The following is a 14,080-nucleotide window of genomic DNA, read 5'->3' as shown; positions in this document are numbered from 1 at the left end:
CTCCATATTACCATTAGATCTATTTCTTAGCCAAACCTCTTACATCTTTCGCTTAGTTTCTTACAAATTTCATCTAACTTTCAAATTATAGCCTGCCGTAACCTATCCTTACCTCAAAATACTTCCCACGCAAACACAAACATAGGCAATTACCGTAAATTGCAAATTACAGTTCCCTATCTCTACACCGTTTCACCTACTACGAATATAGTAGTCTCCATTAAACTTAACTGTTTTCTCCCTTCTGTACCCAATTTTGTCTTTTGGCAACGACATTGTTTACCATGTTCGCTCCCCTTTTTATTGTAGTGATAAAAAATATTAGAAAATGTATTATCATGTAATTTTTTCATATATTCGCATATCTGTCAGCCTTTTATATGCTATTTTATGTCAGAAAAAATGCTTTTTTTCTTTTATGCTTTTAACTTGGTCCCCATATAGAACTGTGATGTATTTTATTAAGTTATAAAGACACCTGAAAATGAGGAATGTCACCTCAACTATGGTGTCGACATCCACTTCCTAAGTGACGTCATCAATGTCAACAGCTAATAGTTTGTTACCATAGATCATACCTATATACTTACGTGGATAAATCAACGCCATAAGTTTAGCATTAAAAAATATGTCTCCAACATCACGACATGCCATTTACAAACCTTCTTTATTGCACTTATGAAAGGTTCAATAGTTTGTCTTTTCCGAGGATCTTACTTTACGCGCCCCCCCCTCCCCCCATGCGCATTAAAAGTTGCACACACGGGTGTGTCACTTGTATGGGAAAACAGGCAACAGTCAAATTTAAACGTGCCAGGACCAACGACAAAGAAAGCTACATCTGCCAGGCATTGGCTTTCTTTGTTACTCACATTGCTTAAATCATGATACCGCGGCCATTTTGCCAACAAAGAAGCTGGCCGGGCTGTCCTGGCAAGTGATTTAAAACAATTTTGCTTTTTTACAATATTAAATTACCATTTGGATGTATTTAATGCGATTATTCAGTTAACTGGTAAGTCAGAAATTACACACAAATACTTTATTCGTAAATACAATTAAGATGTAAACGTATTTTTGTATTTTTAGATTTCAACTCTTGCAAAGACCCGCCGATAGAACTTGCCTGGCAGCGTACCTGTTTAACTAAACGTATTATTTCCTGATAATAATATCAAAACACGTAAGTACCTCTATAATTTATGATGAAAAGTGATTTTGATTATGTTTTATATTATTTAAATACTTTCTAACCTCAAATAATAGTAAGATCCTTGTTTATATCGCACAGCCCGTTCAAAACTGTATTGTCTTCAAAAAATGTTTACAAAACAAACAATTATTACAAAAACAATGTCCTTTTAATCTGATTTATACTTCAGAAGGATGCCAGTAAAATTTTATTAAATCAACATTATATTATTTGGCCATTAATATGCAAAAAGGAGCATATTGCCTTAACTTAAATTTTCTTTTACTTCTCCTGACAATGTTCTCTATATTCTCTATTTTGAGTTAGTAAACTTTTGAACGGGATGTGCGATATATAAAATACATAATATATCCAAGGGTATGATCTGATAATAGCTATTTATGTAACTAGTACCTAAAATGATGTTTTTTAGGACGAATCATTACTGTTTGCGGACGAGGCGTTAGCCGAGTCCGAAATAGTAGATGAGTCCTAAAAAACATAATTTAGGTACGTGTTACATACACTATTTTTGTCATACGCTTTTACAGTTTTTAGAACGCATATTTGCAAATTTTCCATATTTGAAATTATAATGTTTGAAAAAGTTGGCTTATAAATTCATATCTTAGTAACGAGTTTGTTTATTTCATCGCATTTTGACATGTCATTCGAAATTTGTCACAAAATCACACAAATTCATCAACAATTTTAAAATGTTCCAAAATCCCGAACATATTGCTAATAAGGCCAAAGAAATCGTGTTGGATTTACTTCCTGTGAAGTCTCGTGCCATTTACCAGAAAGAATATGATGTTTTTAATGAATGGAAAGACAAAAATGGCGTATTCGTTGTAAATGAAGATGTATTGCTAAATTATTTCCACGAAAAAAGTAAGTACCTAGGTACCTATTTAAAAGAGGCTTTTAAATTAAAATATTCTTAAATTACAGTCACAAACATTCAAACCATCGTCAATTTGGTCGAAATATTCCATGCTGAGAGCAGTGTTAAGTGTTAAAGAAGATATTTATATTGACAAATTTCCAAAACTTATTGCTTTTTTGAAGAGGAATTCGGTTGGTTACGAGCCTAAAAAGTCTAAGGTTTTGTCCATAAAAGAGATCGGTGATTTTTGGCCACGGCTAGTGATGAAACTTATTTACTTACTAAGGTAAGTTTGCGATAATGATTTTTTAAAATATATAGATGGTTTCTTATTCCATTGTATTTGATTTTTAGGTAGCTCTTGTCATTGGCCTTTGTGGAGCATGTAGAAGAGAAGAATTGTACTCTCTACGAGTGCAAGACATCATAGAAAAAGACAACAGCTGCCTTTTAGTTACCCTTGCGGATACAAAAACTAATATCAAAAGAGTGTTTCCGGTGGTGAACGAAGGGAACGTTGTCAATCCAGTTGAGTTGTATAGAAAATATGCTTGTCTTAGGCCAAAAAATGTACCACATGATTATGTCTTCATCTCTTATCGTAAAGGAAAATGCACCGTGCAACGAGTCGGCATTCATTCATTTGGGAAGATGCCATCGATTGTAGCAGCATTTTTAAAGTTGTCGAACCCAAACGAATATACAGGTCATTGTTTCCGACGTAGTTCTGCTACTCTTGCTGCAGATGCAGATGTGGATTTTACATCGCTGAAACGCCTAGGAGGTTGGAGGTAAAAATTTTAATATTTTCCGATCTTGTTCTAAACAACAATAATTATTTAGGTCGTCCACAGTGGCCGAAGGTTACATAGAAGAATCTATTGAGAAAAAGAAGAAAGTTTGCAAACTGCTAATGGGGGAAAAGAAAATCGCGACCACTTCCACGGATGTATTACCAAGTACATCATCGTTCGCATTTACTCCACCTCATCAGAAAGTAAATTTACCTGCCAATGGAGGAGTCGTTTCGATTGCAGATGCAAGTTTTCAAAATGCACAAAATTGTTCATTTCATTTTTATTTTTCCAAATAACTTAGCTTTTGATATTGTTAGTATTTAATAATTTAAAAATCAAATACAATGGAATAAGAAACCATCTATATATTTTAAAAATCATTATCGCAAACTTACCTTAGTAAGTAAATAAGTTTCATCACTAGCCGTGGCCAAAAAATCACCGATCTCTTTTATGGACAAAACCTTAGACTTTTTAGGCTCGTAACCAACCGAATTCCTCTTCAAAAAAGCAAAAGTTTTGGAAATTTGTCAATATAAATATCTTCTTTAACACTTAACACTGCTCTCAGCATGGAATATTTCGACCAAATTGACGATGGTTTGAATGTTTGTGACTGTAATTTAAGAATATTTTAATTTAAAAGCCTCTTTTTAAATAGGTACCTAGGTACTTACTTTAAACAAATAACTTAGCTTTTGATATTGTTAGTATTTAATAATTTAATTATAAATATATGTATAATTTTATGTGATTTTGTGACAAATTTCGAATGACAAAATAAAACAACCAAATAACGAATTTAGACATTTTAGTCCATAAAGGTTGCCATGACGACCTTTACGGCCTAGGCCGAAAAAGAAACATTTTACGGACTGAAATGAGTCCGTAAAATAGCTGTTTTTGGGAGCGTATGACAAAAAAGTATTTTTTGATGCATTTTTTGGTTGTTTATGCACGTTGGCTTGGTTTATGTTTTATTCAGCTTATATTTATTTGGTATAACAGTTTTTTTTGCCTTTGGAATGGCATGCATTGAGGCTAGATAGTGTTTCATTAGATCATTAAAGGAATTTAAATTAGCATATATTTTTTGTGGTATTAGTGTGTTATCATGATACAGGTAGTTGTATCATAGTGCCTTATGCATGTTATTTACCTATTATATACTTATGTATTATCAGTAAATAAATGATAACATACTACTAAAATGTCTTTTTAATAGTATGTTTATCTTTCCAGTTCACTAGTTATTTGCAAAATGTATTTTGAACTAATTTAAGTCATTAATTGATCATCTTTCTTTTTCAGGTTCCGGGATATTCTTTTTCATTGTTAAAAAAATATATATATTTCAATATTATTGTAATATAAATCGCAGCTCTAAAAAATAAATGATATTGTTTACTATAATAATGTGTAATTTATTTACTATGAATTTTCTCTGAAAATAATAAGTCTTTAATATTATCAATGATTTGCTGTGTAAAGTTAATAGACATATTTTTTAATACATTAAATTATATTAAAGTAATAAAAAATATGTTTATTAACTTTAAACAGTAAGTGAGTGGTACTTATAAAAATATGTTTTTAAAAATTTCCCCTCTTTTAAACCCCGCCCCTCCAATTCCCCTCTTTTAAACCCCGCCCCTCCAATTCCCCTCAATTTAGCTAGTACTGCCAGGCGACACCAGGTGGCGTCTGTTTCCATTTTTTAACATGAAGTTAGCATTTCTTTAATGTACCTATTCTCTGGTTGCACATCTTTCCAAAATAATCACAATTTTATACGGTTTAGAAAGTTCAAATTCTTAGTACAAATTATACATTGTTATGGAAACCAACTTTTCATTGTCATCATATTGTCATAATCTTGTCATAATTATATGTCATAATCTTATTTCCATTGTGTAACGACGCTTGTTTTTTGCGTTTTTTTTTATTTTAAAAATTGTATTAATTACTCTTTTATCGACCACTTTTATATAACCAAGGATGCAAGTGTATTCATTGAGAAGTTAATTTTAAGTTTGTGCAATTATATTTCTATTTTTTTTTTCGTTTGACTTTCTAAATACTCGTAAAAATGACTAGAAAGTGTTTGGTGTGTAGAAGTTCTAATATAAAGGTCCCCGAATTATCTTTTCATAGGCAAGTAGAGTATTCAGTTGTTCTTTTATTTATATTAAACCACATGCATACTTTCTGGTTAGATTTCCTAAGAATATTGATATTCGTGCGGAGTAGTGATGAGCAGTTATCGGTAACTGTGACTTTGTCACTGATATTCTATAATCACAGTCACGGCCTGTGACTGATTTGAAAATAAACGGTGACTTGCTAAAGCGTGACGATCACAGTTAATTGTAATTTCTCTGGTGACGAGAAAATACTTCACAGAGCGGGACGTCGCGCGTCGCGAACGCAGCTGCCGATGGCGCCGGTCGTGACTCAGTTCACAGTCACGAGTCACGACGTACAGCTGGTTCCAAAAAAAATGAATACGACTCTTTACACATTTTTATTATTTCGGGCAGTATCTATGATTCTGACATTCTGAAAAATTTATTTGCCACTTTGTCAGAAGCAAAGTTGTTTTACACAATATCACAATTACCTTAACATGTCAAAATACTTGACACATAAATATACACTGCTCAAATATTCGAAAAAAAATGTGTAGTCGTATTCATTTTTTTGGAACCAGCTGTACGTCTCATAGGATAGATATCTGAGAAAGTGATCTAAAGACGGTGACTGTTAGAAGTGATTTAATTTTTTATGTATTTTATATTTTATTACTATTTTCTATCACTACGAATCGGTTTGGTCCCTTTTTAGTTTAGCAGGTTTTTTTAAAGGCAAACATAAAGTTTTACCTTTATACTGTTTATTTTTTTTAGAAGCTTTATTTTTTATATATTTCGTTTATTTTAATACAAAGGAAAATATTTGTTGTTTAATGTATTACTTATCTCGTGTTGTTAAGTTTCGTTCGTTATGGTTATGAGCATATTGCATATTTTATTCTTTACCCGTTGGTTTCTTTAAATAAAAAAATTGTTTTATTTTTATTTTTTAATATACCTTTTACCCACTGTTTAGTGTTTTCTATTTCAGCGGCCTTGGATAAAGGACAAAAAAAAATTAGTATAACAACAACAACAGAATCGTATCATTCGTATCGTATCTTATATTTTAGCCGTGATTGTGCTTTCGGATTCATAATCATAAAGTCGCAGTCACAGTTAAGAGTCACAGATAATACAAAGTCGCTGTCACAGGTAAGCCTGTGAACAGAAAATCACGGTTTGGCTTATCACTAGTACGGAGTGGCTAAATGTATTTTTCATATAATTTAATTTTTGTGACAGTAACCATTCTATTTATTGTTCAAACATAAGCATTTAACAAATTAAATTTTTAAAATTAATGTTCAAATTTGGCGCCCGGACGATAGGTCCTCGACAAGGACAGATAGAGTAGAAGCACCACGTGTGCAACAAAAAAAGAAGATAAATGGAAGTCGCTGATATGATTTGCGACAGTTTCCATAGTGATTTACTTATCCACGTAAGTATAAAATATGATCTAGGGATAATTACTAAAAAGAATATGCAGTAATTTACGAAATGCCGTAATGACGTTACCAATCTCTTTCATCTGATTGGCAAGTGATTGAGAGAGTTCGACAATATATGACGTGATGTTGATCGATGGCTGTACATTCTATACCGTGAAGTGTTTCTCAAAGTTGTATTATAGATTCTTGGTAGACATCTACTGAGAGTTGGAGAAGTGGTTCCAAGCTCCTGATCTGACAATCTGACATTTACTTCATGGTCGACGTCCAATTCTGGAGTTTTTTTTTAATTTATAAAACAAAAAATACCAATTGTATTGAACGAAATCAATATGGCTTGTGCCAAAAATCCAATAAAAGTAAAAAATTCCGGATAACTAAGTTTCTAAAGGTTCCGGACCTTGTTCCTACGCTTATTTCGGCCGGTTTATCGGCAAATTTATTCCAACTTTCGCAATATCTTTCAAATTTCCGCCTTCGGAAGGGCCCCGATCTGTTCCCTCCACCCGTTTGGCTTTTCCCTTTCTCATCTTTCAAACTTCATCGTTTCGACTTAAGCAGTTTACGCGAAATATTTCAATTATTAAATTTATGATCGCCTTTAATAATAAAATACTGCCGCCTTATTGTGTTATTTATAGTTATTAATTTTTTAAATTTTCATTAATTTAAACCGGGCATCTACCGGGTGTTTTTCAGAAGTGGCTCATTCATATAACTTTATTATTTTTTCAGATAATAAAACGAAATTTTGTAGGTTAGTTTATAACATAAATCGGGGTTGATTGACATATTCAATTATTAATTGATAATTATAATTTTTTTGTTTCACCGGAAATGACTAAATCCTTTGAATTTTAAATGGTACCGTTGATTGAAAGAATTGGGAAGATACGCAACCTAATAGGCGAATTCGTGAAATTGCTGATTTGATTTTCCCTTACGTCTCAAGTGCTGTAAGGTGGAGACACATACGTTCTGCGGTCAACGTATAAAACACTTACTTATTTTCTCTAATTCGGCCAGCGAAGGCATATCGAAGACGGTGTGATACGTTTGATGTGACTTGAAAATATCTTTGGATGAAAAATGCGCGTTTATCCATCACTAATTCGCCCTGTATTTCAGGAACTAAGGAGTCTAGGACAAACCTATCTGGGCTATCTGTAGTATATTTAGTTTCATAAAAAAGTAACAAAATAATGTGATCCGAAGGAATAAATAAAACAACATAAATAAAACAAGCTATTTTATTATTAATAACACTTACCAAATTTTATAGGTACCTTAAAGGTTGATTAATTAACTTTAATCTTAATTTTTTTAAACCAGTACCTTTGGCATTATATTTCTTGTGCAATACTAAAATCCATTATTTACCTATCGTTTGATGTCGATATTTTACAGCTACTCCAGTTTTTAGTATGTGTTTAGTATGGTCCTTCTACCATATTCGAGATGCACTTATCTACGACGAGATGGTATACGAATTTTTAAGATGGTAACTTTATTGGTGTATAAGACTTTTTGCCTGGGCAGCGAGTATTAACCATGAACTGTGCTCTGGGTCTACAGTTAATTTTCACTTGATTTTTCCTCCACTTAACTCAAAAGACACAAAACATACGTAATAACACGAATCAAAATGCATCATCTTCCAAAACGCAGGGTATTTGACAAAACTGACAAAAGTTGACACAAAATTATAACCTCTAATTTGGCAAGACTTTGACAAGCGTCAAAAATCTAAAGGCGAGTTCATACGCATCGGCGTCCGTTTGTCGTTCATCGTTCCGGCAAACCAAGGGCAAACCAATAAAATTGAAATACGATCTGTCATTTTTGAAATAAATCAATAAAACTGGTTAAAAACAACAAGAGACGACGCATGACGGATTTATATTTAAACCCATCCATAGTTAACTTGAAAATTATTAGAAACTTTTTTTAGTAAAATAAATTGATTGGTATGGGACGTCATCTGCTTTTCTTCTGTCATCGTCTGTCGAAATCTTACCTGAGAAAAAAAACAGAGTATAGTAATTGAAGTACAATAAAGAAGGTTTGACAATGGCATGTCGGGATGTTGGAGACATATTTTTTTAATGCTAAACTTATGGCGTTGATTTATCCATGTAAGTATAATATATGATCTAGGCTTAAAACGGTCTTAAAAATACCCCCTTCACAACAATTCTAAAGTAAAATCTACTATTCCAGTTAGTTTTAAACAAAAAACAAACACGGCTCCCCTTGTCTTTTCTCTTACCTTAAAAGCCTCTGTTGGAAACTCGGCCAAACTGGAATTGACGATGTGGAGCTCGTTGAGGCTGTTGTTCACCCCCAGGAAGGTAAAATCCTCCACCGCTTCCAAGGGGGTGTCCTCTATCCTTAAAATCCTCAGTTTGAGCTTGTACAAAAGGCTGCCGAACAATCGGGCTGCAACACAAAACATGTCATTGTTTAATTCCGGTGTGCTGGTGTGTATGTGCAGTGGGATTATTAGTTAAAAAGAAAAAAGTATTAGTTAAGTCCAGTGGAGAGGGGTAATAGGGTGAGTCTTAAATAAATGCCAATATTTTTTTCACAAATTTTTTTTCGGAAAATTTGGAATTTTTTGATTTTTTTTAATTTTTAATTAAAAAAACATAAATTTTTGATGATATGGTGACATAGGTAGTAGATTAAATTTACAAGAAAGACAACCCAGAAAAGATCCAGTGGTTTAGAAAAATTTAAGCAAAAAATTATTTTCTTGGAAAAATTTCAAAGTAAAATAACTCATTTTTTTTGGATTTATTTGAAAACCTGTAAAGAAAAAATATGTTTCTTTTATCGAGATCTACCAACCCTGAAAATATTTGCACTTATTTAAGACTGTATAGTTCAAGAAAATAGGCCATCAAAAACGAAGTTTTGGTAAAAACTTGAATTTTTGATATGAGTTACTTTGAAAGATCTACAACCGAATTGTGTAATATTTTTTTTAAATTCGCCCCCGAGAAAGGGTGAAAGAAATAAATAAAGTTATTTTTTCAAAATTTCGTAAGTACTAGAAAAAAAATGTTCAAATAAAAGTTGTGGAATGGCAAATTTTACATAGAAATAATATCTATACTTTTTTGCTCAAATCAAAATTAACCGAGATATGGTGGCTAGAAGCTAGGGGATGATAGTAAAAAATTTAAAAAAATATAAGTTGCTGGAAGATTCATATACAGGGTGGCGCCTCTCATACGCCGCGGAGGCTCCAAGGAGAACGACAGTTTGTATTGAAATGAAATTTTGTGAGCATATGTAGGTTAATTTAAAGCACTTTTTAAAAATATAAAGAGTTCTACAGGGTGTCCCCAAAAAAAGTTACAAATCAAAGTTGTGTTTTTTGTAACGGAACACTCTCTATATTAATTGATTTTCGGATTCTGGGAGAAAAATAAAGGTGAGTTTTATAAGAGAAGTATATGACTAAAATATAAGGTTTTTGACATATTTAACATTTTCTTAAAATAAAGAACAATTTTTAAATTACAATAAAAGCTACCTAAATTGGAATTTACCCGGTATAGCCTAATATATAATTAAATTAACTATTGTACTTCAAATCAAATCACTTGATCCAAAAAGTTATACAGGGTGAGAAAAAATTAATATTGAACATTGGCCACCTTTAAAAGCATGTTACTCTTTTATTTTAAATGGAACACCCAATATATTATTCCGATATTCAATAGAGAATTAATGTCTCTTCAATATACTATTAAAGTTGCCTACCCCTCAAGCAAGGATTTTCCTAGATATTGTCATTTACATGATTTGATCTGATTAGACCTTTATTATTTGATAAAATCTAGATGGCTGGTGATATGTCTGACGTTACTTCAACATAGCTGTCTAATTAGTTCAACTTTAACAACTAGTTATCATTTTGTATCAGTTAAAACAAAAACAAAAATTTCTCAGAAATTTGCCGAAAATGCAAACTTAACCTACATCAGAGAGAATTGATATGATTCTATTAGTACATGTTTGCAGGCATATGGATTAATTTATGTTTTAGTGCCTGATATGCGCACTGCATTCACCAATTAATAGAATACTTAAATGTTCTTGATTTTATCTAGTCTGAGCTTTTTTTATGGGGATATGTTAAAGACAGTGTTTCAAAACTCGACCAATTATTGTCGACAACATGTAGCTGCTTTCCGAAGTAGAACTCCACATATGCCTTGTAAAATGAAAAGATCTTTTGAAAAGACAATCATTTTATGCAGTTAGCAGGAAAGGTAGTTTTTTGAGCATTTGATTTCATCTAGCTAATTTTTGTCATATAATTATGGGTTTATATCTAGTTTAATTCTGTAATAATTAAAATATGTTTTAAATGTGAAAATTTTTATTACCGTTGAGTATTTTACTCTACATCCTTTAATTTTTGTTAAATTAACAACTATTATATCATAGCCACCTAAATTTTTCAAATAATAAAGATCTATTGACGCAAAATCATAAAAATTTAAATATCTCGGAAAATCTTTGTCTGAGAGGTAGGCAACCTTAATAATATTTTGAAGATATATAAATGCCTATGGAGGCTAGAAGGAGGAGGCGAATCGACAATGGGCATATTTGAAATTTCTGTCCCTACTTTAAAGCAAGTTTCTCGGTTTGATACCAGAGGCACTGTAAGCGGGTTAGATTGATCATTTGCATTGTTAGAATACGATTTTACTGTGTTTTTACTAGTTTTCTTTAAAATTTATAGTCGACGAAAAGGTAAGGCAAATTTTTCAATAAAAGCTGTCCCCTAGCTTCTAGACAGTTTTTTTTTGTCCAAAAATTTTAAATAGTTTTTTCTAATAAACAGTTAATGTTAGATATAGTGTGTTTAATATCAAAATTCATAAAATTTTACAGAGAATTTAACTATGTAATAAAAAATGGGGGGGATCCATTTAAAATAAGAAAGTTGCTGTTAACTCCCGGTATTTCCGGAAGTGCCGTCATATTGAAAATATTTTTAATCGATAGATCTCGTTGTGAAACAATGATGTGCAAAAAATCTCCGATCTAAATATTGTAGATCTCTAGAAGCTTCTAATGCACGCTCAGCCTGGGACACCCTGTATCTTTTACATAATATGACTGAATAAATGTGCGAATCTTACCAACGTGACAAGTGTTAAGTGTCAATCTTTCGATAGGCAGTTGAAACGTTGCCAGATTGTTCAGGGCCAGGCTCATGCTGGCCAGATTGGTGTTGTTGCAACTGACGTAGATGCCCTGGTCGCTCTCTATATCACAGCTGCAAGGATGTAACAGAAGCTTCTCCTTGGGACAGGCGTATTGAGGTCCTGGAGGGACATATGCTCCTTGGATGTTACGGAGAACGGTGAGTAGAATGAATAGACAGACAGAAATGAGTGGTTGGGTGAGTTTCATTTTGGTCGGTTTCCATTAATTCTGAAATTTTAAAATATAAAAATTAATATAGAAGGTAGTCCAAACTATATTCCGGAAACTTCGGCAGCATATTCTGCTGATAAAAATAAGTAAAACATTTCATATAAATCTATGCCCCAAAACGCTTAGTTTCGGAGATACAGGGTGTTGAAGTTTCATTTTTATTTCGATATATGTGTATAACAAGAAAAAAAATATTGATAATATTAAAGACGTGACAACATAGGCTGGATGAGGAAGGCTCGGTCGACTGTACCCAGAAGTAAACATGTGTACAAAAAAGGTTGTTTGTCCGCGTTGAGATGTAAATAGTGTAGTCTATATTTTATTTTAAGTCTATGGTTTTAACCTTTTAACTGTTTTGAAGAGTAATAACTTTTCGTTTGTACCTGTATAAAACTACTGAGTCAAAAAATATACATTTCCGACATTTTTTACAATTTTAAAAATCGCTACGAGTAATGGTTCTCGAAATATTTGGAATCTAAATTATCAATACCTGTCATCATTGACATAAACTAAACATGTTGACTAAATAGTTATAAGACTGAAATTATGAATTTGAAGTGTTTTTGTGCCAAAAGTTCAACAGAAACTGTTTTATCATCATTTTTTCGAAGAAAAGTTTCGACATTTTTCATTTCAGTCAAATAACTATCTACTCGACATATATTTATTTTTTGCCAATATTGACATGTATTGATTATTTCCATTCTAAATATCTTAAGAACGGTTGCTCGTAGCGATTTTTACCAAGAGATATTTTTTACATAAAAAATCACGGAAATGGAATATATTTTTTTACCCAGTAGTATTATACGGGTACGGATGAAAAGCTATTACTCTTCAAAACAGTTAAAACACATTTAGGTGGCGCTCACTACAAATAGGAGTCATATTAACATCAAAATCAAAATTCTCATGTGAAAAAAACTCCCACACACCAATTTTCATCAAAATATTGACGTTACTTCATAAATTATTTGGAAAAAATCGAAATAAAAATGAAACTTCTACACCCTGTATCTCCGAAATGAAGCATTTAGGACATACATTTATACTTTATACGAACTTTCTTACTTATTTTTATCTGCAGAATATGCTGTCAAAGTTTCTGGAATACAGTTTGGACCACACTGTATAACTAAATTTTTAATTTACAAAGTAAAATAACTTGTTTATTTTAGACCTATTCAGAAAATTCTAAAAAGAAAGTAGTGTTTATCTTAGCGAGATCTACCAACCCTGAAAATATTCAGTAGAAATTTTCAAAAAGCATTATTTTCTTAGCTTAAAATACATAAAACAAGGCAAATATATTAAAACAATTCCTGATCACACTGTATAATTTATACAGACCTTTATTAAAAATCTTAAAAATACTTCAAATTATTCAGAAATGTTTATAAATATTACTAAAACACGAAAAACTATTATAACAAGATTTTCTAGAAATTCATGATAATAAACCCATTTAAAATATGTCTTTATTTTCACAACAAATTAATAACTTTCTATAAATACTACTTACCAAATAATTTCTTTGGATCACAGCATAAATTTCACTAATTTTTGCACTAAATTATTACACTATCCTATATTGCACGCAAATTAAATAAAACAATAATTAAAAAACCTTTACATTGTCATCAGATCTTTTACTATTTCACTATAAACACGGAAATTCCGGATATTTTACAAGAACCTCGCATTGAAATCGGACAAAACGTCAAACAACTGAACCCACTTTTACCTATCAAGGTTCTTGAAGAACCCAGCCTGCAAGAAACGCTTAAGAAAGGAGAGTTTTCGTAAAAACCCGTTTAAAATTAATGTTTCTTTTATTTTAAACGGATTTCTCACAAAGTAAACCTAAAATTAACTTTATTTTGCTTTAAATTGTTTAGTATTATATGTATGTTATTAAAAAGTGCCGTATTTTTATTAAAAATTAATATTTTTAAGGTATAATAATTCAAAAACTCCTTCTTGTTACGTGCGGTCACTTTCAATTAATTTAGAACATTTTTATAACAGTTATAAAATTGACTAATAAAAAAAATTGGCAATAAAAGCAATTTCTTTAATCTTTTCGTCAGTTTGAATTATTATTGTTGCAATTTTTACAGTTTTTTTATATTTATTTCGTATTCTTT

At 31.5% G+C, this 14,080-nt stretch overlaps 1 protein-coding gene across 1 annotated transcript in view; it reads right to left on the bottom strand.

Moving 5' to 3' along the window:
• LOC115884884 (protein artichoke) overlaps positions 1–13,829 on the bottom strand; it is a 40,183-nt gene extending 26,354 nt beyond the window's left edge. The window contains exons 1-3 of the mRNA XM_030903596.1: positions 13,456–13,829; positions 11,630–11,924; positions 8,734–8,903 (exon numbers count right to left, since the gene is read on the bottom strand). Coding sequence (XP_030759456.1) covers positions 8,734–8,903; positions 11,630–11,903 — 444 coding nt within the window. The 5' untranslated portion in view covers positions 11,904–11,924; positions 13,456–13,829. The remainder of the gene's footprint in view (positions 1–8,733; positions 8,904–11,629; positions 11,925–13,455) is intronic.
• Between the last annotated feature and the right edge of the window lie 251 nt (positions 13,830–14,080).

Source organism: Sitophilus oryzae, unplaced genomic scaffold (genome assembly GCF_002938485.1).
Source record: "Sitophilus oryzae breed Bouriz unplaced genomic scaffold, Soryzae_2.0 scaffold_358_pilon_pilon, whole genome shotgun sequence".
NCBI lineage: Eukaryota > Metazoa > Arthropoda > Insecta > Coleoptera > Curculionidae > Sitophilus > Sitophilus oryzae.
Note: the sequence above shows the minus strand (reverse complement) of the source record. Positions and strands in the feature narration are given on the sequence as shown.